The 27,344-nt window shown below is 53.7% G+C and overlaps 2 protein-coding genes across 10 annotated transcripts in view; one reads left to right on the top strand and one right to left on the bottom strand.

Annotated features, from left to right (window-relative positions):
* Positions 1–221: 221 nt before the first annotated feature.
* Positions 222–13,671, bottom strand: LOC309873368 (uncharacterized protein). 2 transcript variants are annotated; one of them, XR_014316314.1, is made up of 2 exons: positions 12,776–13,671; positions 222–1,752 (listed from the first exon to the last, which is right to left on the bottom strand). XR_014316314.1 is itself a non-coding variant. In XM_082748882.1 (2 exons), the coding sequence occupies exons 1-2, from the start codon at positions 12,872–12,874 to the stop codon at positions 2,041–2,043; spliced, it is 480 nt and encodes a 159-aa protein (XP_082605008.1). In that variant the 5' UTR covers positions 12,875–13,662; the 3' UTR covers positions 222–2,040. The 2 variants fall into 2 exon arrangements, 1 of the variants encoding a protein (XP_082605008.1); XM_082748882.1 differs by having other exon boundaries at positions 222–2,421; positions 12,776–13,662.
* PAX6 (paired box 6) overlaps positions 11,471–27,344 on the top strand; it is a 29,449-nt gene continuing 13,575 nt past the window's right edge. For 3 of the 8 annotated variants that reach the window (XM_082748866.1, XM_082748862.1, XM_082748865.1), the window contains exons 1-2: positions 22,905–22,984; positions 26,540–26,670. In XM_082748866.1, coding sequence (XP_082604992.1) covers positions 22,975–22,984; positions 26,540–26,670 — 141 coding nt within the window. In that variant the 5' untranslated portion in view covers positions 22,905–22,974. Of the gene's footprint in view, positions 11,621–16,923; positions 17,237–18,087; positions 18,303–18,401; positions 18,586–22,464; positions 22,542–22,904; positions 22,985–26,539; positions 26,671–27,344 lie in introns of those variants that run through there. The other 5 variants (XM_082748864.1, XM_082748861.1, XM_082748859.1 and 2 more) reach the window with 5 other exon arrangements.

The raw sequence follows: 27,344 nt of genomic DNA, 5'->3' as shown, positions 1-27,344 counted from the left end.
GCTGCCTCCCAGCTTTGTTTCCAAGTCCAAGAACAGATTTGAGGGCGACTTTGAACAAAATCTCTGTATTCTCTGTGCTTGAGTTCCTTTAAATTGAATGGCATTTGCCATTCACTTTCATATAGAAGTGAAGGGAAACAGCGGAAATAGGATTCATTAAAAAAAAAAAAGATTTGAAGTATATTGTAAAGAGGGAACATTGAGACATAAAGTAGCCATTCTTTACTCTTTTAAGCAATAATTTTCATTTATTGAAATTCATGGGGCACACATAAGCTGTGGAGAGACAGAGCATAGGTAAGTATTCTAACAGAAACATAGAATAAAATAACAGAATAATATTACCTGAAAAACTCAAATTCCCAACACACACACATACACATTAGGATCACAAGCAATATTACGGGGAGTTCTAACAACATTTTCTTTATTCTACTTTGTAACTATTTTTGTGGACATTGTATAAGACTGTTTTAAATCTTTAGTATTATGCTTTAGTTCATTAAAATGAATCTGCTATAAACAAAATTTTCAGCCTTATTTGTCTCAAATGTGGAGTATTTGATTTGGGAAAGGACTCAAGGATGCCCAAAATATTTTACGTAAAATAATCATTACACTACAGGAGACGGGGATAAAGAAATAAACATTTTATAGATAGTTTTTCTAGAGCATCCAGGGCCTACGATGGCCACAACTGACATTAACAGTGAAGGTATTTAAAAATCAAGAACAGGATATTACTAACTTAATAAAAACAAAACCAGATTTGAAATAAATGTTTCTATACCATACTGCATTTTGAAATGTTTTTGGACTATGTAATCACAGGTGCATCAATACATCAGTTATGGGGAATATTTGGGGGTGTGTGTTACACACACACACACACACACACATTCAGTGATGTGTTATGCCTCCTGGCAATTTTTGCTTCATTTTGGAGGGGAAAAAAAACCCACATTATATTACTTGTGTTATGTGCAAAACCTAGGGAAAACTTAACATTAGTTTCCTCCTATTTGTGGTTTTTCTGAACATTGCATTCTGTTTCAACATATCTGCTTTCTATTAAATACTGAAACAGGAAAAGAAAGAAATCCCACTTCAGATGCACAGAAGAGCTAAACAGGGCTTTAATTTTCTCAAAAATGACTTCCACTTTTGCATACCTCATGTACATGTCCCACAGGAGGAAAGACAGAAGAGCGAAGCGTGGTGAAATTTGGTTTGACCACAACCCCAACAAACTCCTGTCAGACTGATTTCTTTCCCTGCAAACAATTGGAACGCAGCAGCAACAGAAAAAGTCCTTAAAACTTGGACAATCGCTAAGGAATATACTTCATTATAGGAATAGGGAGTTGAGAGGTCGCTACCGGTTCTATGGGTGTCCTCAGCAAGACAAACTCTAACATTCAAGTTTTTAAACTATGAACTACAGTATTCCACAGATGATTGTGCCTGGTGTTTAAAAGGCCCCTGCAGAGGACTAGTCAAAATATTTACATTCCTCTCAGAAACTGTACCGCCAAGGAAAAGAGAAACATAGTGAGAGGACGAAGAATCAAAAGGAAAACTTCCCTTCCCCGGGAGCGAGAGAAGGTGTCAGGCCGCTGGGTCTTCTCCAACGTGGACAGTCCTGTCCTCTTCGTTTAGATCGGGCGTGGATAACGCACCTTCCCGGCGAACGTTCCTCTATGGCAGGTACAGGAACAGAATTTTGTGTCAAAATTAGGGCTGTATCGGTTTCTGAGAGCATGTGGGTGAAAGAAAGCCATAAGTGGGCGTGTTTAATTGTCAAGCGCGTTCCCCGGGGGCTGCACCCGCGCTGTATAAATACACGGGGGGATGATGGGCACGTATATATTTTCCATAAAGCGCAGCCAGGGGCTCAAACTGAGTCAGATTCTGGCGTGGAAACGTGTTCGAAGCCGGGCGGCGGCAGGGATGGGGTGGGGGTGGAGGAAGGAGCAGGCGGGGACGATGATTAGCGAAGGAAATGACCCAACTCCCTCCCTTCTGTTTTCACAATCTGCGTCACGCTTCTGCACGCTCCGAGCCGGCGGCGGGCAAGCGGGCGGCCGCGATCGCCAGGTCACGCCGGGCCCCTGTCCCGCGGTCGCCTTCCCGGCCCAGGTCCTTCCACTCCGACGCTGCGTTGCAGGAGGTCCCCCGAGAACGGCCGAAGTGGGGACTTGGCCTGGCTCCTGGGGAGGCCAACCCTGGGACACGGAACCTCTCCCTTGCCGGCGCCCCTCGACGTGGGAGAGGGGTGGGAGCCCAGAAACGGGACCCGAGCGGCCCCCGAGCCCGGCCGAGACTCAACGGTGGCCGCGGCCGGCGAGGAGGAGGCGGCGCGCGGCTCGGAGACACCTCCGCCTGCCCGGCCACGGCCGCGCGACTCCTGCCGCCCGCATTCTAGACAGAAAAGCACCTTCTGACCATTAGTAGTAATACTCCATTATTCCTGTTAGAACAAGTTAATGTAAGGGTTGGGCTCGGAGGCCCCGGGCGGGGTCACGTGCGCCCCCGTCACTCCGGCTCCCCTCGCCTCTCCCGTTCGAGTTATGCCATCAAGCTAATATATTGTGACTGCTCTTCTCTCCTGTGACAAAGGCTTGCAGCTGCCTCCAAATCAATAGACGTCAAAGAAATATGAAAACAATCATGACACAAAACTTAAATCCTGGCTGGAGCCTACATAATCAGAACTGTGCTTCTGTTCTCCAAGCCGCCGATTAATTTATCCCAAAGTTTAGTCAAATTTTTATTCCGGTACCTTTTTCCCAGCAGATCCCGCTACATCTGTCGGGTTTGTAATGTAATTTGTAATTACTGCCCTTCATGTGGTCCGGTGCCTTGAACCATCTTTAATTAAAAGCATAATTAAGGGAAGATCTAAAGAAAGACAATTACCAGATGGTCTTTTTTTTTTTCTCTCTTTCTTTCTTTCTTTCTTTCTTTCTTTTTTTTTTTTTTTTTTTTTTTTAGAAGCAGTAGTTTCCTGGGGAGGGGCTCAGGATCTGTCCCCAGGACCCTGCGCCTGGGTAGGGGGCGGCGGGCCCGAGTGGCGCTTGCGCACTGCCTAAGTCTAGGCCCAGTGCCCATCCCCGCTCCCCTCACCCCCGCCCCTCGGGCTCCGAGCCCAGAGGCCGCGCCCCAAGGTGAGCGCCGGCGTCCCAACGCTGTCAAAATACCCTGGCTTTCTTCGCTCTTTCCCTGGGGTTTCGGGGTGTAGGGTGGCAGCAAGGGAGGTTGGGGCAAGTTCAAGGCCTTAGCCACTTCCAAATTCGCGAGGGCGCTCCTGGAGCCGGCCCCACCCAGCCTTGCGAGGTAGGCTGGAAGCTCAGAAGCAGAAGGACGCGAGGGTTCCAAAGAAGGAGAAAGGAAGAGAGAAGGGCGGCTGTCTGCGAGAAGGCAACCTGGCGAGGGTGCCCAACCTGGGCCCTCCCTAGGGTGGGAGCTTGGGGACGGGTCCCCTTCGGTTCCGAGAACACCTGGGGACAACAAGATAACAGCGCTGCGCCAGCGCCGGCAGCCCCGTCGGGCAAAGTGGTCTTTTGATAGCGATTGTCTCTGTGGTCGGCTCCTCCGTATCCATTGCTCCCTGGAATTTTCAGAACAAGTTTCTGAAGAGGAGGGAACAAACCCATTCCCCACTCCTATCCTACCCCCATGTCCCCGAAATGAATAATATAGTCAGGAGCCAAGATTTCTGCGTTAGCGCCGCGTTGTCCCGGCGGCTGGCTCGAAGATCCCGAAGTCGGAAAATGGAAATTAAACTGTTGTTGTATGGCGGGGATGTCATTATGTGACTGTTCATATTCAAAGTCAGGCAGCGAGGAATTGTAATCATTTCAATTATCTTCAATACACTTTCTTTAGGACACAATTTGTCAAAGATTTAAAAAAAAAAAAAAAAAGTACATTCTTGCGGCTCCGTGGGTCCATTTTCCAGACGGTTTGTTGCTCTTGCTGCCTGATTTGGTTTCGGCTTTTATTCCTCAGCCTCAGAGTCTCTTAGAGAGACTCCGACGAAGTGAGCGAGCCCGGGCGGCCCTCGCTGCTTCTCTGGCGCTGTGTGCCTGCTACCCGAGTCCGGAATTGGCCTCCGTGCGCCTGGCGCGCGTATTTTGGTTGCTTTCAGGTTTAATTAACTTTGAACAACAAATACGCCTGGAGATGTAGATGTGGTGTCGCCTTGGGGAAGGGGGCCGTCGTATTATATTCTGCATCCTTCCTAGCCTAGGAGGGTGGGCTGGCTGCAGCAGCCTGCGTCCCCGGAGGCCAGAGCCATGAGTCAGAAAGGCACGTGCTGGACGGTGCCCGAGCCTCCGAGATCTCTTCTTCCAGCCGGGAGAAGGCAGGAAAGAGCTGGGACCAGAGGAGACTGCGCCCCTTTGTCGAAAGTATCCCCAGACCCGCGCTCGCTCCCTGTTGTCCCTGAACGTGAGCCCGTGGCGAGTTGAGTTGGAAGTGGTGTCCTCGCGGGATGGAAAAGCGCCCTCCGCCCCCCGTCCAGGCAGGGAGAGTAGGGGTCGCCTTTGAAGCACACGTCCATCGCGCCTATTAGGATTAATCCCGATCTTTACACTAATATCGCCTCTCGGGTTTTTATTATAATCATTTGGGAGGAAATGAGCTCTTGCCAGGCAAATAGCACCCCGCACCCCACTTTTCATAGCTGTGCAGGGCCGAGGCCTGAACAACCCTGCGGGCAATCCCCGAGCTGCCGATATTATATTTGTGAAATGTCCTTTTGTTGAAGCTTTTAACACCTTCTTATAACGAATCATTTGTTCTTTTCTCTTTAATTTTGATAGACAATTAGCCATCAGAGATACACCAGTTGACTGTAACCGAGCATTAAACTCGCCTTTATGTAACGCTAATTTAGCATAGCTGCTTTGTTTAACTTTGCTATATAAGAACCAGGTTTTGTAGCAAAAAAAAAAAAAAAATAGGTGTAATTTTATGTGGGGCTTCATTTCTTTTGGCCCTGTACGCAGCAAGCCCTCTCCTCTTTGTGAAGCGTTCTGCTGGGGCCTGACGCCATTTCCCGTGCCTAGCACCTGCAGGCTGGGGTGGGGAGGGGAGTGGGGGGAATTAGCATTGATATAGATTTAGTTGAAATGTAATCTCTTAAATCTGTCCAAGATTCGGGGAGATAATTACACTTTCACTGAATTGCCAGGGGTCAGCGTCTCAGAGGACCTGAGGAGTTGATTTACTAACAATAGTGTTACATAAAAAATGGCGTTTGAGATTATAATGTTAATGGCTGCGGTCACTGGGGAATGCGGCTGCATCCAACTAATTCCCTGTAACTTGTTTTTTGCCTCCCTTTTCCTCCCTCCCCTTCTTCTCTAGCTCTGTCTTAGGAAAGATTGAGAGCTTCCCCGTGTTTAATTTGGTGGCCAGATCCGGAAGGCTGGGACGCTGGAGCTTGGGATTGATGCGCTTTTTCTCAGAGGCTTTGTGGTGACAGGTTGTGGCCTCGACATAAAGGCTGGGTTCTTCCCCGCAAGGATCAGGACTAGGGCGCGGACTCCGTGCCCCACGCTCAGAGACTCGGGCTGGGGCGGAGCACGGCTTTGGGAGGAAGCACTGCCCTTCCTAGGCCCGCTTGAAACTGGACCTGCCCCGCTTCTACTGGCCTCAAGTCCTTGGGCTGGAGAAGGATGAAGCCCTATTCAATATCCCACTCACCCTCCCAGGCCGCACTTTGAGACCAGTAGCCCCAGGAACCTGGGGTCGCTTACTTCCAACCGCTAACTTTTCCAAGTTCCAATTGGAGTTTGGTAGAAGGCCTGCCTGTACACGCAGGAAGAGATCCGGAATACGGAGAGACACCGAAAAATGCAGATCCTAGCTTGTGGGTGAGGGTAAGCTTCGAAACTAAGGGGTCAGCCTCCTTTGGGGCTGAGACGGTTAAGGAGTTTACACCCGCCCCCCCAAGAGCTTGTCGAACTCTCATCAAACTTGACCCACATTGGTCTCCACCGACAGAGCCTAGACTCCCTCAGAAATCCCACGACCACCCCGGACTTGAAGCTCTGGTGTTTTGTCACCCAGGAAACTGCTGGTGGGCTCCTCCATACCTTACGGCCAACAAGGAGTCCCTGAAACCGCGCATAAAAATCGAGGGATGGAGAGGGAAAGGCAGCTTGTCTTCCTGGCTAGGACGAAAAGAGCTGGTTTTGTGACTTCCTCCAGGGCCGCTCTGAGTCGGGCAGTCAGAGGAGGCGTCCAGAGCCTGGAGTGTCCTCGGGCCATACCAGGGGTCATCGGCCTAGGCCTGGACCCAGGACGTAGCTATTGCTGATATCCCGAGTCCAGGAGCTCAGACTTTCTCCTGAAGGCGAGACTTTGGAGTGTGAGAAGGGGACGCCTCTACTCTGTACCTCTTACTCCCTGTGCAGCGACTTGGGTCGGCAGAGAACTTGAGGCTCGTCCTGCCAGGCTTGGGTGCAGGCCTTGCCCAGGTTCTTCCTTGGGCTGGGAATTCTGCTTCTGTGAAGAAAGGGTGCTGGAGCTGTGACTTGCGTGTCGGAGGAAAAGAAGGAACCGCCCCCTCGGCCTAATATGCCCTCACCCGTCTTACCTAGTTTTGCCGCACCCGCGGACTGGCCGGGCACCCGGTGGCCCGCTGGGGCGCTCCTGCTCTTACCCAAGATCGCAGAGAGGCCTGGGCACCCAAGCCCTTGGCCCCGGGGGGTCCCCACGCACCAAGCATGTTTACGTGTGCGCCCCTTTATCTTATATGTAACAGCAATATATATGTTAATTGAAAACTTCTGAATTTAAAAAGGTTGTGACAAGTTATAATTTGTCCTGTCAATGCCTGGAATCCTTATTTATCTCTTTAGCTTGCCTCCCGCTCGCGCCTGTCAGCTAACAGCTTGCCTAACTCGTTGACTTCCTCACTCATGGCACGGAAATGACAAATGTGCTGTTTTATCCGTACAATTTATTTCATTATTGTTGCCAGCACGACGCATCACAATCAATCATAAGGAAGTCCAGTTGGCAGGTGTCAATCTTGGTGTGTTTTTGTACGTCTCAGTCTATATTTAATCCAATTATAAGGGTCACGGAGTAAGTGCCAATCCTCTTGTTACAACTCACATCTTATTTAAGATTTAAAGTAAAAAAAAAAGTCAACTCCATCACATGGACCTCTTGGGGGAAGGGAGGGGATGCCTTTGAAACCCCCCACCTCTCTCTCTCTCTCTCTCTCTCTCTCTCTCTGCTTTTGCCTTCTCACCTCTAGTTTAAATTACGAAGCCATCCCTTTTTATTAAAGAGTTGCAGGGAATCCGAGTTTTATGAGCATTTGTGTGCAAATGAAGGCTCTCGTTATTTTGCTAAAGTAGAAGCAGACTTAATGATGAGAGATCTTTCCGCTCATTGCCCATTCAAATACAATTGTAGATCGAAGGCGGCCTTGTCACGTTGAGAAAAAGTGAATTTCTAACATCCAGGACGTGCCTGTCTACTTTCAGCGAATTGCATCCAATCACCCCCAGGGAATTCAGCTAATGTCTCAGTCTCCACCCGGACAAGGGAGAGAAAGAAATCAAACATGGTGCCAGACTAACTTAACATGAAAACGGTTAGAAGGAGAGGAAAAGCAGAGTTTTCTTGAATTGATTGTACTAGAGATTACCTTAGTGGGAAAGCAAACTGGAAGGATTTGGAGATTTTCGCAAATTTCTAAGAAAACTTTGTGGTGGGGTAGAGTGGACAGAAAAGAGAAGAAAGTATTTCTTTGATTGAGAGTAGGAAAAGAATTGAATAGCAGAGAAGCCACACTCTTGCATAAATCATGCCATTATGCCCTTCTTTAGACCTGGGGGAAGACAGAGCAATTATTAGCTTTGCTACATACTTCTTTTTTTGACACTCAGATTTACAAAACCTTTCTCCAGTTTTTATTTAATATATAAATCTTGTTTTAAAAGCTTGCCACTTAGAGATGAGGAAGTGGAGGAGAGGGAAGAAAGACCAAGAACCACATGCACTGCCCAGTAAATTTAATTCCTGAGATAAGATATGGGTTTCTGGCTTGTATAGCTATTTGAAATGACACACAATAAACACATTTATTTTTTTTTCCTCAATTAGTCAGGGACTTTTGCCTATTCCTCTATTAATCTCTACATGGAAGAGTTTCATTAAACCCCTTTATAAACTGGCATCCACCCAGAAATAATTTTACAGCATATTATATTATTTTAAAATGATATTTTTAAAAGTAGAAGTTAACAAGATGTATTATCCTCTAACTTAGGGGGAAAAATGAAATTAAAACACTTAAGGGGAAAAATCCATTTCTACTTTTCCATTGTGGCATGACTCAATGCCCATTCTCAGTGAAAGGAAAAATACTAAATCAATTCCTACCCACCCTGTAGCACACAAATCCAGCGAAGGGGCTCCTCCAATCTGGAAGCGGCTTTATTTGCATTAAGCAGTTAAGGAGAGAGAGAGAAAGAGAGAGAGAAACATACCTTGGAAAAGAACAACAGATCTCAGCTACAGTTCAAACTAAAACCGATCTCTCTACCGTCCCCTCTCTCTCTCTCTTTCCAACCAAGCCTTGTTCTCTAATCTTATCTTTCCATTCCTCCCCTTTCCTCTACCCCTACACCCCACCTCTTGACCGTCACCCTCATCCCCACTTCCCACTTGGCTTCTTGGAGCTGGAGGGGTAGCTCTGGGCTTCCGGGCTGCGGTAGGCCAGGGCTGACCAGGGAGTCCCCCGCACACGGGGCGGCTGCCGAGCTCCCTCACTGGGGAGAATCAAAGGTTGGGACTGCTCTGGGTGTCGGAGAGTTTCCGTCTGGGCTAGACTGAACTGAGGGGAAGCCTGGAAGAAAAGGGGATTCTTTGCCGTTTCAGGCCCTTCGCACCCCACCTACAGCCTGCCTTAGGTCGCAACTACACCTCGGCTTGCCAGTCGTCGTTGACGCCCCCGGGCCTTCCGCGGCGCCCTTCTGCCCCGCGCGGCCTAGAGAGCCTGCCTCTGCCCAGGCGGGGCAAGGCCGGGCCTCGAAGGCTGAGCACCACGAGGGGCTGGCCTGGGCCGAGCCGTGCACAAGACCGGTGGCAGGCTGCAAGGGGAGGCCCCCGCTCCTGGGTTCTGGGAGGATCCCCAGAGTTCTCCCGGGTAACAAACAACACAGGGTACCGAGCTTCGGCAGCGGCTCAACTTGCACCTTCCCTTGGTGGCGACCCAGCACGGGCTTGCCTTGCCTCCTCCCGCCCTGCCTGCTGTGCCCGGGGCAAATGGAGAGCGGCTTCGGCGTTGGCCCGGAGCTCGGAAGAAGGGCCTAGTTCGGCCTCGCCTCCACCGCCCTGCGCTCCCGCGCGGCCCGAGCGCGCCCTTTATTGACAGGCAGATAAGCAGGCGGGGGCCGTGGCGTTTCCAGCGTCGCTCTCAAGCACCCTGCTGGGTTGCAGGGAGCCGCGCACACTTAATGGCCTGGACTCCAAACAAGCCTGGAGCAGCCTTCCCCGCGGCCTCCGGTCCGGACAGAGGGGGTGGGTGGGGAGCGAGTCGCGGGCACAAACTAGAGAGTAGGGAGGCCTACTCAAGCTCGGGGCCTACCCGCCGTCCAGACTCTAAGGCAGACCAGGGAGCCGGGGAGACCTCAGAACATCTGAGGCTGGGGTCTGGACCACGTCCTGGAGGCGAACTAGAAGATTACCAAGAAACTAGGTCACGGGAGATGGCCGGTGGTGGCGGAGAAAGCCGAGCAAACGCCTCTCTGAGCGCCAATCCGCAGCGGAGCCGGATTTGGGGAGACAGGACAGCGGTAGGGTCCTAGCCCAGATCAGAGTGGCGGGTGGAGGGGATGGACGCTCCTTGCCCCTGACGCGGGAAGAACAGAGCGTTGAGATGGGGAGAAGTGAGGGGAACGTTTTAAAATAAGGAAGAACACCACGCTTGGACCTCTCGGCCAGCAGGCTCCCATTCTCATCCCTATCTTTATCCTACCCTCAGGGTCTCCACGGGCTGAGCAAAAAATAAAAATGGAAAAAACAAAACAAAACAGGTCCGGGGGGGAGCTGACCAGGCCAGGAAGAGCCGGCAGTAGGACTACCTGGAGCTGCCTTCCAGCCTGTTGCGAAGTCCTCCACCTGTCCAGGTGTGCTGGGGCTGGGAGCAGGAACGGCTCCACCTTTCCCGCCTTGGCGCCATCTGTGCTGGGCTCTCCCTTCTCCACCCCCACCTGAGCAAAGTGCGCAGGAACTGGCACTGGCACCCTCCTCCTGCCTAGGTCTCCCCCCCCACCAGCCCCCCTACACAGATGCCCCCACCTCGACTGGGACTAGGCTTCCCAGGAGTGGCCTGAAAGCAAGTCCACACCATATCACACCCCTTCCTGCCACCTTGTCCAGCGCCCCCTACCCTTCCAGGCTGGACCTCGGTCACTTCCAAGTTCCAGACCGGGATGCAGGCTGAAAAGGAAGGGATTGGACATTGAGAAGCCCCCTCCCCTGTTTGGTGGTGGTGGGGAGGGGGGAGACAGGCGAATGACAACGCAGGTCTAAGTACCCATGCAAAGATAACCAGGCCCGGGTCTACTGTGCAGTCTCCCAGTCCACAGAGGGTGTGAGGGGAAACAATCAGACCACTAGATCAGTATCCTGTCCTCTAGCACCAATTTCTGTTCTTTTCTCCACCCTGGAAGGAGAATCTTGACTTCAGAATCTGGGGCTTTCCTATTTTCCTCCTCTAGTCCACAAAGTCAGCAGTTAATCACCAAGCCAAAAATTAATAAAATCACCTATGTTTTCTATGAGACTGAAGCCTTTCAGCCCAAGGGGGCGAGGGTACCTGGAACAGGTGCTGTTTGGGGATCCCTCACAAGAACCTAGTTGGCCTGGCCAGTACTTTGGTAAGAGCTGGCTTGTCCTCTCCCCGGAAGCCCTAGTCTGTGCCCAGCAGGTGATTTGCAAGCCAGAAAGCCAGATTGGGGTACCCATCGTTCCTCGAGCTCCTCCTGGAAATGATTCTTGCCAGAGGCCCCTCTCAACCCAGGCGCAGCTTCCAAGTCCTCTCATGAAGTGACTCCCTCTGTGATCGGAGAAGGGGACTGGAGGGGCACCTAGGAAGGTAGCTGGCCTGACTTAGGGCCAGGATCCCGTGTGCCAGTGGGGAGGAAGAGAGCACTCGGGGGACTGGTTTCCTGGGGTTGACTCTGTGCTCTAAAGGAGGGCTGGGCGGGCTGGGGCCGGGCTGGGCGTGGGTAGCCATGAGCTGGGCTCAGGAAGACCACGGCTGGGCACAGAGCGGGCCGGACTCGGGGTGTAGAAGAGAAGGCTCCTGCCGCGCCCCAGCGCAGGTCTGCGCGGAGCTGAGCCCAACTCTAGCCGCCATGACGTCACGCGGGTCGGGCAGCCAATGAGGACCGCGCTGGCATGGATATTAAGGAAAGTTAGCGCCTGCCTGAGCACCCTCTTTTCTTATCATTGACATTTAAACTCTGGGGCAGGTCCTCGCGTAGACCGCGGCTGTCAGATCTGCCACTTCCCCTGCCGAGCGGCGGTGAGACGTGTGGGAACCCGCGCCGCCAGGCTCACCTGCCTCCCCGCCCTCCACTCCCAGGTAACCGCCCAGGCTCCGGCCGGGGTCCGGCTCGGGGCCCGCGCCGCCTCTCCGCTGCTGCGATGGGTCCCCCAAATCCAAGCCTGCCTCCAAGTAGCACAGGGGCTTGACTTTTGCTTTTAAGAGGAGGCATTACAAAGGTGGATTTAGTAAGGGCGGGATAGCATGGGGGGCGGAGGTCTTGTCTTTGCCGAACGTGTTTTTCTGCAAAAGTAGCAAAATGTTCCAGTTCCCAGAGTGGACTTCCAGTTGGGTGCTGAACTTGGGGGGAGGGGCGGGGAGAGGGAGCCGGGGATCTGCTGCTGCTGTCTGCAGAAGCCGCTCGCAACCGTGAGAAATGCAGGAGCAGATGCGGTTTGCACCCAGAACTCCCCGGAATCACAGTTCACGACATGCACTCGTGAAGTCCCCACCAGAGCCCGGAGCGCGTGGAAATGCCCCGCCGCGGGTCAGGCGGAGCGCAAACAAAAGTTTCCAGCGGTTGCAAAGTGTAGATGGCTGGGCTGAAACAAAGTCTTAGAGATGGGAGTTCGTTTCTCAGAAGGGAGCGGAGGACGAAAGAATGCTGCCCGCAGAGCTGGGCAGCGCGTAAAGCCCCAGCGTGTGATTTGAGCTTCACTTCGGAAGACCTAATAATTAGCGATTCTCACTGAGCTAGAACGCGAGCTCGGGTTACCGCGGGCGCTGCGCTCGAAGTATCCCAGTCTCCAGGGGAGCCTGGCCGCTCAGCGCCGGGGCGAGCAATGCCGGGCCACTCTCCTGCCCTGGGACGGCCCAAGCCGGGTGCCAGAAGTTTCTCCGAAGTGGGTCAGGGAAGGGACACCCCCAAACTCAGAATAACCGGTGATTCCGCGGGGCGAAAGTTCCGAAAGCCCAGCTCCAAGCGGCCGCACACTTCAAGGCGGACGTAGGCAGGGCACAGGGGCTCTGGCCCGGGAGGCCTCTGCTTCAGGCCGGGGCTCGCCCCTCTCTCCCACTTGCGCCCTGACTCCTTCTCTCTTGACTTCCCGGGAGCACCTTCAGAGGACGTTTGTACCTCGGGCACCTGTGACAGGTGCTTGGGCTCACGGCCGGACTGGGAGCGGTGGGCGCCCCTGCCCACCTTGCCTGGGAAGCAGCGAATGAGAGAAGTGGCCAACCGGCCGTGCGCCTTACCTGGGCCTGGGTCCTCTCCTTCCCGGTTTCCTTTCCGGAGCTGGGCGGCAAGCAAGTTGCCCGCTTCGCAGTAGGAAGTGGACCTTCTCCTCCAGTCATAAATCAAACCCAGTCATCCTCGGGCCTCCTCCCTCATTAGAGATGTTTATTGGAGATCGTGTTTATTCGGCTGTCACCGCGAGAAAACGCAGTGACATAATTACCTCTGACCAGAGTCCTCTCCCCGCGCCCAGGGCGAGCTGGGGACCTCCTCTGCCGCCTTCTCACTCCCGTGTCCTCCTTGATCGGAGGGCGTCTGTGGTTGGCTTGTCCTTTTTTTCTCAGACCCTCTCATATAATTTGGATTATTGAAAGACTTACTATTCAAATTTCCCCAGGGCCTGGGCGTTTATTTATTTATTTTAGAATCTGAAAGGAAAACCGAAGGAACCTAACACCCCTCCAGGGCAGAAGGGGGCAGCGCGGGAGAGACGGAAGGAGAGTCCGTCTCGCTGCGCTGCGCAAACTTTCCGGCCCGCCTGGCTGCTGCGCGCGGGGCCCAGACGCCACCGGGCGCCAGAGGCGGCCTGAGCAGCGGGGAGCTGACAGGGAGGGTTGGATGCCGAAATTGGCGGTGCTATTTGTTGTTTTATTTTTCATTCTTTCTCCTCTCCCGAGGAATCTCAGGCTTCAGGGCCCCAGGTCGAAGGTTCTTAAACTCTCCCGGCCGAACTCCGCGAAGCCAAGCCGCAGCTTCTCCCCTGCCTTTCGCCCCTCGGCTACCCGCCCCCGCCCCCCCCCCCGCGCTTTGATTCCTCCCCCCCAACCCAACTTCCCCACCCTCCCCCCTCCCCCACAAGCCAGGTTTGTAAGTCACCATCTAGGAGTCAGAGTTAGAAAGTGATGAAAAGCGCCAAATTGTTCTCTAATTGAAAATACTGTGGGTTTTTTTTTTTTGGTGGGTTTTTTTTTTTTTTTTTTGTGACTGCACCGACAAATATCTGGGATCCTGGCTTTTGATCCCTAGCTGCCGCCTCTGTCTCCAATCGCTAATAAAACTCGCATTGAGCCCTTTAGTGCCTTGATTAACAGGCAGATTAACTCTTACTTGGGTGGGGAACAGCTTGTCCCAATCAATGTCATTTTAAAAGCCCGATACGCTTAGCTCCGGTTCCCTGGCTGCTCCAGCGAGCCAGCCATGACATTTGCTCCCTCCCCCTTCCCCGGCCTCAAATCCTCCAGCCGAGACCCCAGTTCCCAGCCTGCTTGTTCCCTGCTTCACTGCGGGACAAATTGTAGGACTTGGTCCCTGGACTTTAAAATAAGCAGCTGCTTTACGAGGGAATCTCCAAGGGAGAAAGGACTAAGGTGGCCTTGGCTTGCTTCTCGTTTAATGCTGAACTCTTGCCTCTGGAGGGAGGAGGTTACAGGCAAAGGAGAGATGGGGAACCGTCCAGGGTGATGAAATGGAAAGCAAACTTTCCTGAGAACACAATTTGCAAAAACCAGAGAGCACTAGTGCTTTTCAAGTATTCTACACACCAGGAGTTTTAAACCTGGTCCCTGTCTAAACAATAACATGTAGGGTCTGGGAAGCAAAGGCTTGGGAGTCCTACCTTCGTGCAGGCTGTAGGGATCTCTTGGCTGGGAGACCCAGTTGGACAATGCTTTTTTATAAAAGTATTTTTCCGACAGAGGGTTAGGGGAGGAGAAAAAGAGAGATTCTTGCAGCCTAATGTGAATGAAAGAAGACTGAACCCAGAGAGCGCCTTGACACACTTGTCATTTGGCAGGAGGCGAGGAAGGGCGAGAGCCCCACGGCTTTCACGGTGCCCAGCGTGGCCACAGCCTCAAAGCGCCACCTTGCAGGCTCCCGGATCTCCCCGGCTTTCCAGTGCTCTGGCCTCGGCGAGGCTGCTGGGTGAGCTGGAAACCCCGCAGGTTGCTGGAGAAAGGAGAGAAAGACCCTGAGTGGAGGATGCACCCCGAACTGGGCATCAGGGGTGGGGGCCTTAGTCTTCCGTGCTTGTTTGCCCCGATTCATCAGCTTTGCTATCCTGGGAGCCCACCTTCCTAGCCTGCAGAGACAGAGTCGTCTGAGGCTCTGAAGAGGGAGCAGGTGTCTGCGAAGACTTTCCTCCTTCAAAGAAAAGCTCCTCTCCACCCTTCCCTGCGCGCCAGCACTATGCCTCTGCTTGGCGGTGGAAAGCCACAGTTCCGAGGTGTAGCAACACCGGGTGGGAGACTCTTGGTTCCGAAGCCAGGAGCCGAAAGCACATCCGTCAGGAACCAGACACGCCTTTGCCTTGCCAGAGGCCGTCTCTGGACCGAAAATCTGGGGAGAGGGGACAGGCAAATGCCAGGGGTCGCTGGGGCTGAGATGCTGCCGGATCTTGCACTTAGGAGCCAGTACTGGCCAGAGGCTCAGGGCGGACTCGAGTGAGTGGCGATCGCCCAGCGTGACTCCCTCGGCACGGACAGCCTCCCCTACCGGGTGGCATGACCCCGGCGGCCCCTGCACGAACAGGCCGAAAAGACGTCCCTCACGGGCGCCAAAGGGCGGGGGAGCGGGAGTACCTGGCAAGAGGCGGGAAAAAGAGACACAGAAACGGAAGGCGCGATTTCCCCGCCCTGGAGGGCAGCAAGTGGGCCTTGGTCCTGCAGCAAGCCGCAATTAAAATGGCGACCTGAGGATTGTCTCAGTTTTACATACACCTCTGGTCCTGGCGTGCAGCCTCCGGTCCCAGCTCCGCAACCCGCCGTGCCGCGACCAGAACAGGTACAGGGTGAGAGGCGCCCCACCAAGTAGAACGCACTCCCACCTCCTCGAGATTGCACAGACTCTTTCCCTCCAGGGAGAACAGGAAATCTCGCTCTCCACCCCTCTCTCCTTAAACTTTGAAAACTCTGCCTCCCTCCGGGCTGGGCTCCCCCCCCCCCAAATATTGACACATTGGAAGCAGCCAAGTCTTTTTTGTTTCTTGTTTGTGCAGAGGGGTTTCCAAAAGAGTCCTTCCCTAGCCCCCACCCCCACCCAATGACGTCAGTGGCATTCACTCCCGGCTCCTTGCCTGTTATGATTTTTTGTTGTTAAAACTTTTCTCCGAGGTGAGGTGGGGGTTGAGGGGTGGGAGAAGGAGCTAATTCAAAGAGCCAGTGCCCTGGGGGGAAATAGCAACAAGATTATGGCTGCTTCTTTCCGATGCAAAGCTTAAGAAGGTGCTAATCCACTCGGTCGCTAATTGAAAGGTTGTAAAAATGATATTCGCCTCCAGTTCGGACATTCTCTGGGCCTCTTCCCACCCCCCCCTTCCTTATGCCCAATGGACTTGAGTTCAAGCTTCTTTAACACTTGTTTGAGGAGTAAAAAGGAAGAGAAAAGTGCAGATTCCTGCTGGTCTGGGACCTGAGCCCGTTGCCCCACTTTCTGGAAGCCTCTGAAAGTCGCGGTCCTACGAATTCTCGCTCAGGAGGCTGCTGACCCCAGCGCCTGGCACCACCTCCTTCGCTTCTGGCCTGGGCTCCCCCCAGGAAGAACCCCCCCAGGTTCTGAGTGCTCCTGGGCCACGGGAAGGACCATCCCCAGGTGGAGATGGTCAGCAGGTTGTGCAAGCCCAAGCCTGGTCCGGTCAGAGGAGGCCCCATTTCTCTGGAGTTCTGCCCCGGCTCCTTGGTCGTGGCATTAGTGGGTCCCGGTTGGGGACGACAGCATGAGGCCCACACTAGGCCAGCGGCCCATAGCAGCCTGCAACGTCCTCCTGGTCCCAGCTCCCAAGGAGGGCAGTCCCATGGCCTATCAGCGGCGAGTTCAGGGTGCACAGACTTGGTTGATGAGCCTGACTTTCGGCACTTTTCCTAAGTCAAGAGGTGTACCAGGCGCGGCTTCGTTTCAGCCTCCCGGCATCAGCTATGCCATCCCCATTCTCCCTTGCTGGGTCCTGGGGTGTGTCCCCCATCCCAAACCTTCCACCTCCCCTGCAACTGGCCAGCAAGCTCTGAGATAACTGCAGACTTCGCAGGACTAGACAGCCGCTCCCTCCCCTGTCACCTTAACTGCGTGCGCCAAGGGGCGCCTTTGGAGTGTACTGAGGTGTGTCCTAATCGTCCGGCATTCAACAAATGGACTTCTGGTGTGTGGTCAGAAGAGAAAAGCCATTTGCTTACTTTCCTCCCCGTTTTCTGGCAACCGCCGAAGGGGAGCTGCCTCCCAGGACTGAGCAGACCCTGGAGAAGGAATTGCTGTGTGGAGCCCCACGCACTGCACACAGATAACCAGTGGAACACATCGACACACGCTGACACACGGACATCGCTGGCGAGGACACACACACGACTCTTCCCCAGCATTGGTCATCTTCCTCCACCCCAGGCCTCCACTACCCCTCCTCTCCTCTCCTCTCCTCTCCCCCTCGAGTCCCCCTCCTCTCAGGCTCCTGGAAAAGCAGCCGCACTTAGTCAACAAATGGCACGTGGGAGAAGTTGGTGAGTGTTTGGTAAGGACTCTTCAGGGCTTTTCACAAGAACCCTCTGTACACAAAGTAAGTGGCGTGTTTGCTCGGGCCTCTCCAGCCCCGGCTGTGCCTCCGCTCCGCTGCGCACCGCGGCTTCCGAAAGAAGAACGGACCGAAGAAAGGGCCGGGGGAGCAAGAGTGGGGGAATGGGCAGGCCCCGAGGCCTGGACTAAGGAGGCCGCCGGGCCTCGCCGAGTTCCCAGCCAGGCGGCCTCGTCTCGGCCTAGGCTTCGTGTCGGCCTCCGCCGGAGTGTTGCTGCCGGGACCCAGTGTCGTTCACGCCCCTTTTCTCTTCTTCTTCCCTGCGGCCAGGTGGGCTGCGGCGCGGCGGCTGCGGTGCTCCGCGTCCCAGCGCCCAGGCGGGGACGAGGTAGGGCGAGAGGGGAGGGCGGGGGCGGGGCGGCAGGCCACGCTGCGCTGGAGTTGGCAAGAAAGGGCTGCGAGAAGCTGCAGAAACTTGCTCCCTCCACGAGCTGGGAGTCCCGCGCCCAGCTGAGGGGGGAAGTTGCGGGGGGGGGCGCGCGACCCGCCGCCCAGCGGCCTTCACTCGACCCCTCAAGTTCGTGGCCACAGTGCGGGCAGCGCTGACTCCCGGAGTGCTCGGAGCGTAGAGATGTCGGCGAGCGCCAGCTCCAGAGCCCGGGCTCGGGGGCCCAGCGGCGGGGAGAGAAGCCGGGACCCACCATCGAGCCGAAAACAAGTGTATTCATATTCAAACAAACGGACCAATTGCACCAGGCGGGGAGAGGGAGCATCCAATCGGCTGGCGCGAGGCCCCGGCGCTGCTTTGCATAAAGCAATATTTTGTGTGGGAGCGAGCGGTGCATTTGCATGTTGCGGAGTGATTAGTGGGTTTGAAAAGCGAACCGTGGCTCGGCCTCATTTCCCGCTCTGGTTCAGGCGCAGGAGGAAGTGTTTTGCTGGAGGATGATGACAGAGGTCAGGCTTCGCTAATGGGCCAGTGAGGAGCGGTGGAGGCGAGGCCGGGCGCCGGCACACACACATTAACACACTTGAGCCATCACCAATCAGCATAGGTGTGCTGGCTGCAGCCACTTCCCTCACCCACACTCTTTATCTCTCACTCTCCAGCCGCTGACAGCCCATTTTATTGTCAATCTCTGTCTCCTTCCCAGGGATCTGAGAATTGCTCTCACACACCAAACCAGCAGCGTCCGTGGAGAAAACTCTCACCAGCAACTCCTTTAAAACACCGTCATTGCAAACCATTGTGGTCTTTAAGCAACAACAGCAGCAAGCAAAACCCAACCAACCAAAACTCTTGACAGGAGCTTTGACGAGAGAGGATGCCTCATAAAGGTGAGTCCGCTTCTTTCTTCTTGCTTCATTTTTATTGCAATATTCAGGCAGGTCTCCCCTTTTCCTCCCTCCTTCCTTCCGTCCTCCCTCTGGCCGGTCCCCTCCCCCACTGCTACGCCGGGAGAGTTGGGCCGGAGAAGTTTCCACGCAGGAGCCCAAACTTTCTACTTCCAGCGAAAGCCCGCGTCGGAGGGCGACAGCCGGCCAGCGGGAGCGGCGCAGGGCTCGGGGCAGGCGGCCGGCTCAGTCCCAGCGCCCGCACGAGCTAGGCTCGCTGGAAGAACCGAGGCTCCGGGCGCAGCAGCAGCCGCGGCTCCCGACCCCAACGTCGCCAAATGCCCCCGGCCGGCGGCAGAGGACGAAGAGGCTCTGCGGTGCCCCAGGCCCGGGAACGGCTTCGGAGACCCGGCTCCGCCGGCCGCTTTGTCCGGCCGAGGGCCCAGCGAGCGCGCACAGAGCGAGCGTGCCGAGGGAGCGCCAAGGAGCCAGCTCGCCGCGCCGCCGCCCGCCCGCCCGCCCGCCCTCCGGCTTTGTGCGGCGCTCGGCTCGGGCACCGAAGAGTCGGCGGGCACTCGAGCGCCGAGGGGTACCGCGCCCGCCGACAGCCGGAGCAGAGTCAGTCGGCAAAGCAGCCACACGCTGGAGGCAGAGAGAAAGAGCGAGTGAGCGTGAGCCGGGAAGGAAGCCACCAGGCCAAGGCGGGCGAACGCGCGCTCCGAGGGAGCTCAGAGCCGAGCGGGAGGATTGTCAGCTTCCATCAAGCCCCCAGGCTCTTGCCCCCAAGTTGAGCGTAGAGCTCGGAACTTGAAAACTCTCTGCTCCCCAGGCTTCCCCCAACCGTCGCCCTCGCCCTGCGAAAGCTGGGGTCTTCCCTATCCTCCAGCTCCCAGCTCTCGGTGGGTATTTTTCCTTGTCTTCCTCTGACAAAGCTGCACCCGGTGTTGCCATTTCAACAAGTTTCGAGGTGGAAAGGTGGATTGCCTTAAAAAAAAAAAAAAAATCCAGATCTCCTGATTTTTTTGTGAGGCCTCAAAAAAAAAAAAATCAATATGAAAGCATTGGCTTTTCCCTTCGTCTGATCACATCCTCTCCCAGCTAATTAGTCTGAGTAATTTGAGAGCTTTTTGATTCTAAGACCCCAGGAGGAAAAGTGTCTTTTCAAAGTTCATAAAGTTGTTGCCTCTTTCCTTGTGCAGATTTTCTCAGTCTCCCTGGATCATAATAGCCCTGAATTTTAGCAAGTGTAATTGGGGGGAAATGGAGTTGAATTTCAAGTGGAAATGCTTTCTTTTTCGAGTGCTTAAACCCGGCCCTCCAGTCATGAGTGATTTCTAGAAAGTTTAAAAACAAAGTGATCGTGGTTTCTTTTTTCCCCCCTCATACTCTCTAAAGCTTCCTAAGCCATTTTGGATGTTTAACTCGAACTTGGGAAGGTTTGAGGAGGGGACAGGAGCAGAAAATGAAATGAAAAGCAAAGAGCTTGAAAGCCTGGTGAGTTTACCAAGGAGAAATAGTAGGTGTTGCTGCTGACATATTTTTTATAGCTGGCGACTTTTGCAAACGTCTGAAGGCAATTTGATAAGTTGTTATCTTATTTGGCCCTAGAGAGTGAAACTTTGTCATCTTAATTGCTAATTACTCTTTGGCTGGGGGCCGGTAGGGCCCAAAGTGAGCTCTCCCCTTCACCCCAGCGAAAGAGTTTAGGATGGATTTTGAGAATTCAGTGATTTAAACCACTGCATTTGAAAGCAGAGGCTTGCGTCCGGGATGGAGGTAGCATAGAGGACCCAGGCCCCATTGGAGTCCGAGGTGTCTGGAGATTCTTTCTTTCCCCCCAGTGAGTCTCTGACTGGACTAGGGCTGTAGAAAGCCCTGGGCTGAGCTGGGGGGGGGGGGCTCTGGTTGCAATTGGGGGGGTTCTAGCCTCCCTGCCCACGACTGCTTCCGGGTGTCCGTGTGGCCAGCTTCCCGGGTTGCTTTTGCTCTAAGTGTTAACGATTACTTAACTAATTAAATAGCTTTTTAGCTGAGATGGAGGTGGGAATGGAGCAGAACTGGAACACGGAATGTTTCCACCTTCCCAGTTGCTTCAAAAATTAATCGGCTGGGCCTCTTCGGAATCAGCTAGTGAATTTGTTTTTTTTAATGGCTTGAAAAAAGTCTGGGCCAGGATGGGGGCATTCAGTTGTGGTTGAGTACAGTGTGGGTCACAGAGTGGAGTTCAGGAAGTTTTACCCCTTCTAGGAGAATTCCACTTTCCCTCACCCTGGCTGCGGCTACTTTGCAGTTTCAGAATCTCACTTTGAGCTGGGGGAGGCACATTCTTCAAGAAGTTGGGGTTTCTGCCCCTCCTGGATCTGACTGTGGTTGTGGGGACTGAGAGACAGGATAAAGGCCCTGGGAGCCAACCCGGCTAGAGGTAACTAGGTAGCCCTCTGCTGTCTCCAGTATTTACCAGGCCACGTTTGAAAGCTGGGAAAATTCCTCCTCTTAAGTTTATTTTTATGGATTTAAGCTGCCTCCCAGCTAGTTAATAAATTAGACCATGAATGGCCTTGAAGAGGAAAAATGTGCTTCTTGGAATTCTTTGCTTGTAGGCAGGCAAGATTAATAATTACAATAAGCAAAACAGAAAGAAAAGAATGAATATTTTAGTTTTTTTAAATGGAGAAATAATGCTGTGACTATTTAATTATTTTACCTCTCTCTTTCTCTCTCTCTCTCTCTCTCTCTCTCTTTTTGCAAACCTTTTGAATAGGTTCTTTATTGTAACTCTCTCTTCCCAATTGAGCTCCCCACGGTGCCGTTGTATCTTTTTACAGCCCCTAACAACTCACACCAGTAACACAATTACCTCCAGATATTTATAACAAGAAATTACTTTTCTATTCTCCCCCCACCTTCTTTTTAGGGCAAGGCAGGGAGGGGGTGGTGGAGGGCGAACCTTGGGGGACCCGAGCTGGGTCAGGACTTACAAAGCTAGAAGTGTCCCTCTGTTCCCTTTGTGAGTTGGTGGGTTGTTGGTACATTTGGTTGGAAGCTGTGTTGCTGGTTAGGGAGACTCGGTTTTGCTCTTTGGGTTTGGGGAGAGCTGGAGAATAGAAGCCATTGTTTGCTGTCTGTAGGCTTTGTCGACCACGCTCACCCCCTCCTGTTCGTACTTTTTAAAGCAGTGAGGCGAGGTAGACAGCGTGTGTCACAGTACAGTAAAAGGGGGGAAGATCTAAACACCAAAAGAGAAGTTAATCACAATAAGTGAGGTTGGGGTTGGGGGGGAGTTGGGCTCGATACTTTCAAAGTCCCGGAAAGGCTGGGAGGTGGGTGGAGTGGGGCCCTGGCTGGAAAGCTTTGAGGGAGACAGTGGAAGATGAAGGGATAACCAGAGAGTTGGGTGCTGGGGCCCTTGGGGAAACTCGGGTGGTGAAATTCCTTAAGGAAGGAGAATGGGCTCTGCAGTCCTTCTGATCGGCCCCAGCCTGCACCCTCAGGCACCCTGAAGTTTAGAGATCCTCCTCTCCTCACCTCTAAACTTCAGGTATTAGTCTTTGGCCTCTGTTCCTAACACCACTGTGTCTCTTTCTTTCCCCTTTCCCTTTAACTGGTTCTTGATATTTTTGCAAAATGGTTCCCTGACTTGTCAGATGCTCCAGTTCTTCCAAGTCAGACCAGAGTAGCCACTTTTTAAAAGGTGGGGACTTCTGCAAGAGAGGCAGCTGGAAATGTGGTTGTAACTCTGGGATTTAGGGCTTTATGGTAGTTTAATCCCTAGATGCATGTTTTGTTTTGTTTTGTTTTTCTGAAAGTGTGGCTCTGAGAGCCCATGGGCCTATCTTTTGAGCCAAGTTTGACATACCTTTCTCTCCTTGTGTTTTGTCTTAGGGGGAAGACTTTAACTAGGGGTGCGCAGATGTGTGAGACCTTTTATTGTAAGAGTGGACAGACATCCCAGATTTCAGGCAAGTTCTGCGGTGGCTGCTTTGGGCTCCAAAACCTGAGTCAGAATACTTCTTCATTGTTGTTCACATGGAAGAAGACACACACACACACACACAAAATCAAAATTGGGTCATTTCTCCTGATTGAAGAGTGAACTTCAAAGAGGTTTAGGGAAAACAGGTTGGGAATATTGGAGTATTTTATTTGTAGCCCAAAGGGTAGATTTTACATGCACTGTAGGGCAGAGGGGGTTGCCCTTCCCCCCCCAGTGGTCCCAAGTGTTTGAGTGCATCATTTCCTCAAGAAGGGGCATTCTCCTGTTTAGGCTCCAGGTCATCCTCTGTTGGGAGTTAGGCTTACCTGGCATGGGCCCAGGATTAACACCTGTATTCTTGCTATCAGAACCCCATATTCGAACCCGGTGGGATCCCGCGGCCCCCAGCGAGCGCCAGCATGCAGAACAGTAAGTGCCTCTGGTCTTTTTCAGACTTTGGGCTGGGGACACTGGGACCAGCGGGTCAGGGAGGGCGCAGAGGTTCTCGGTGTCCACGCTGGCCAGGCCGATGGTGCAAGGGAAGAGGCCCAGGGACCTGAGGCAGCCGTGCCCCCCTTCGCTCTCCGCAACCCGAGAGGGGAGGACGTTTGCTCTGCTGTTCTCGATCCTGGAAGAACAAGGGCTGGGCCCTTCAGAATAGCCCGCTAGAGTTTTCGAAGCTAAGGTAGAGAAACCCCATCCCCCCCAAATCCTGTAACTCACACCCCCTCCCCGCCCCTGCCCGGGCCCTGACCCCAGAGAGAGAGGCTGGGCTGAACAGGGCGGGGCGGAGGCTTCTCCTAGTTGCGTGAGTAGGAGGCCCCTTTGGGTTTAGCCAAGACTGAATGTCTCCTCCATGGGGGGGGGGGCTCCCCTCCCCCAGTCATTCTCAGGACAGCTCCTCCCCTCCCCACCCCAGCTTTGGGCCTAGAAGGCAAAAGGAGTGGGACACCCTGGCCTGCGATGGTGGGAGGTGGTGGTAAATTGGAACCTTGAGGTTGTTACTGGCCAGAGTAGGTTTACTGCGTCTGGAAAGAGAGTGGGTGTCGAGCCTTGGGGCTGGAGAAGCCCTGCCCTGGTAGCTATGCGGGTTTCTCCGATCGGTCCAGGCCCGAAGTGCCTTTGAATCCCCGGCCCCTGTGCCTGCCATCCTCTCTGTGCCCAGGCCCCTCAGGCCCGAGCCCACCTTCCTGCTCAGTCCGTGAGTGCTGGTATGTGGCAGGGCTAGTCTGGAGCCGGGGCCTGGGGAGCCTGGAGACCCAGTGAAACTAGGCCTTGGTTGTGAGGTGCAGTCTGGAGGCGGTGTGAGGGTTCAGCTGTGGTAGGGGTGCCGAAAGGGCTGTCTTCTAGCCACCTTCCCTTGCCGAACTGCAGAATTCGGAGGGTCTGCAATGCCGGATCCATCGGTCCTGGAAGCGCTAGCCGCCCCAAGTGCTTCCGCGGCTGGTGGGCTCGAAGCGCGCGAGGTGGCGAGCTTTAAGGCGTGTTAGCTGTGCAGAACCTGCCAGGCCCGGGAGGGAGCCTCTCTGGCGAGGAGGGGCTTCTGCCTAACTCTCCTGGCTGCTAGGCTCTCCCCTGGCAGCTCAGGCTCCCCGGCCATAGGCTCTCCGGCAGGTCCCAGCCCGGGGTGCGCAGCTCTGAGTGTTTGCGGCTGCGGCCTGGTTGGCAGGCCCCAAGGGGCGCGGGGTCGCGGGCCGGCCTGCAGGGCTTTGTGCCGCTCGCTCCCGGGTGTGCGCGAGGCGCAGAGCATCCAAATTGACACCATATGTTTTCCTATTAGATGCTTCTCGGTCGAATTCTAGGCGCATAATCATCGCCACTGGGCGAGAGCGCCAGCCGTCCCTAGGGAAGGGACACAATGATTGAGGCTTAACCTCTGCAGGGGAACTTAGAGCGGCGCTTCCTCGCTGCCTTTTCGATGCTGGCAACCTGGCCCTGGCGTGTCCTGGGCGAGCACCCGCGGACCGCCGCTGCGGAGGTGGCCGGCTCGTTATTTTTGCAATGGGGGGAGAAGGAGGGAAGTTAAGGATTAGTCGGCCTCACACACCTTGGCATTCATGGATTGGGAATTGCCCAGGCTGCGTGAAGTTTGGAAAGTCTTTCTCGGTCTCTCTCTGGGGCAGCCTTTCTCTTTCCCGGAAGGCTCCCTTTGCCCAAAGGGAAGGCTCCGCAGCTGGAGCAGTAGCTGGGTCCCGTGAGGCAAAGGAAGGCAATAAAGGGGACTTAGCAGAAACCGGAAGCGGGGACTAGGCCTCGCTCTGTTGGAGAAGTGGTGTCCCCGAGATGTCCCCGCTCGCGCTGGGCCAGGCCGGAGCCCAGATCCCCCAAACGCCTGTCACTTCTCATCGAGTTGAGGCTCTGCCCCCGCCCCCGACGGTGAGGGCCCCCCTCCGCCCCAAGCCTTCGGCTACCCTGAAAACGCGGCTCCCCTCGAAGGGGAAACTAGTGCAGTTCAATCTCGTCTGAGTGATCTACAAATAGGGACGGAAAGGGTCGTTTTATCACGGTCCCGTTTGTCGTGACGATGCAATTTCCCGGAGCGGAGCAGTGTCACAAAGTGACAAGGCTGCCACAAGCGCCCCGACTGATCTTTTCAATTAGCCTTCCATGCATGATCCAGAGCGACTTCCGCCTATTTCCAGAAATTAAGCTCAAACTTGACGTGCAGCTAGTTTTATTTTAAAGACAAATGTCAGAGAGGCTCATCATATTTTCCCCCCTCTTCTATATTTGGAGCTTATTTATTGCTAAGAAGCTCAGGCTCCTGGAGTCAATTTATCAGAGGCTCCAAGGAGAAGAGAGAAGAGGAGAGAGAGCAGGAAGCGGAGCGGGGAGCCACGTCTTCTCCTGGAAGGGCTGCTCTCTAGAGTCGGGGCTGCAGGTTGGAGATTTTTAAGGAAGTGGAAATTGGCAATCGGCTTTATTTGTGTGCCTGTGGTTACTGGGGAGGGGACTAGCCAGAGGTTCTAACTCCCTTTCTCTATTCTCTAAGATTAGACAATGGGGGTGAGGTTGGGAGAATAACAAGATAAAGGAGGGGGTAGAAGACACTGTGGTGTGCTCCTTTCTTGTTCTTTTCGCTTTTTGCTAATATCTGGGCTTGGCTGTGTGGAAGGCTGAGTTGAGCAGCGGAAGTAAAGCGAGCTGTGGCCGGTGCGGATGGGCTCCAGGCTCTCGGCCCCAGTGCTGCAAGCCAAACTACTCTATGTTTGGAGCCGATCTGGGGCTCTGTACTGACTGGATCCCCAGGTTGGGGTTCACCAGCCGCACATTTGCTCTTCTGGTTCTTCTGTACGGCCTTCCCATCTCTCCACATAGATACGTAATGTAATGTAATATATATACACGTGTAATTTTTTTTTCAACGCTGGTGATTGTGGCTTCGCCAAAGTTTGGAGTGTGACAGCCAACGTTTCTGGACTCTGGAGCCCAAGGGAACATGAAGAGCTGTAGGATTTGCTATCACAGTTCCAACAAGGCAGAGACCTTGGAGACTGAGTGTGGGTTCTGCAGAACCCACGTTTTGCCGTGACATTCAGAGGCGATCTTTGGGAGGATATTTTTTGAAAGATTGTTTGCACCTTGTGGGCTCAGAGGCTGGCTGGGCTGTTTCTGGAGAGGGCAAGTGGGCTGGGGCCCGGCAGGAGTGACAGCGGGAGTGAGGTGCGCGTGTTCTTGCTCACTGGCATGTGTCTGTACGGTGCTCCTGCAGTCCGGTGGGCAGGAGCATGGCTGTGTTGGGCTGGGCTGCCTGATGCCCCGCATGGTTGCGTGGTCCCGTGGCGTTTTTGATCAATAGCAGGAAACCGAATGCTGAGGTTGGCATGGGCTAGCAGGGAGCTGAGGATGCATTGTGGTTGTCTTCTCTTCCTCTTCCTCCTCTTCTCCTTCCTCTTCCTCCTCCTCTTTCTCTTTACTCCTCTTCCTCTCCTCTCCTCCTTGCTCTGCTCTGCTCTGCTCTCCTCTCCTTTCCCTTTTCCTTAGGTCACAGCGGAGTGAATCAGCTCGGTGGTGTCTTTGTCAACGGGCGGCCACTGCCGGACTCCACCCGGCAGAAGATCGTAGAGCTAGCTCACAGCGGGGCCCGGCCGTGCGACATTTCCCGAATTCTGCAGGTGATCCTCCCGGCGCCGCCCCACTCGCCGCCCCCGCGGCCCTCCACTCTCAAGGCCCTCTCTTCATTTCTTGCTGTAAACGCTGCTAATTACGGACCCCCCCTCACCCACCCCACCCCGGCCCCTACCCCACTCCCCTGCCATCCCCGCTTTCCCCTTTCCTTCCAACATCCTTCCCTATCTCTTTCAACCTGGGTCAGTCACATAAGATAACTCATCTGCTTAAAGAAAAAAAAAATGTGTGTGTGAATTAAAAAAACAAAAGAAAATCCCAAGCACCCTTCTCGTTTCATTTGGTGAAAACATTAATTGTGGTAATAGTTTATGAACTATAATGAGCTGAGTTGTATAAACCAGCATAATTTATTCCCTTCTCCCTCATCCCATGCTCACCTCAGATTTTGAGATATTTGTTTGCAGTCTTCATATTCATGAAGAATGTATATTGATTTAAAAAGGCAAATGCTATTTACCTCCCTACCTAACTCACGTTTACTCAACTGGGCATATTTTTTAAAAGGAAAATACGTACAATTTTAGTTTATTTTCCTCCTTTGCTCATTAAAACATAACACCACTTTAAGTAAGGTCAGCACAAAAAAATTAATCTGACTTCGTTTTGATGCATCTTGAGGCAATGTTTAAGAAAACAGTTTTTTTTAAAAAAAAACTTT

Source organism: Mustela nivalis (assembly GCF_964662115.1).
Source record: "Mustela nivalis genome assembly, chromosome: 9".
Taxonomy (NCBI): Eukaryota; Metazoa; Chordata; class Mammalia; order Carnivora; family Mustelidae; genus Mustela; species Mustela nivalis.
The sequence above is the reverse complement of the archived record's forward strand: the minus strand, read 5'-3'. Positions and strand labels throughout refer to the sequence as shown.

What these genes read in the sequence shown, in the direction of transcription:
- LOC309873368 (XM_082748882.1), bottom strand. Translation starts at nt 12,874, where the DNA reads ATGACTGGAGGAGAAGGTCCACTTCCTACTGCGAAGCGGGCAACTTGC. An exon ending in AGGAGAGGACCCAGGCCCAG is followed by an intron (nt 2,422 to 12,775) that starts GTAAGGCGCACG and finishes TTTTCTGTCTAG; the next exon opens with AATGCGGGCGGCAGGAGTCG.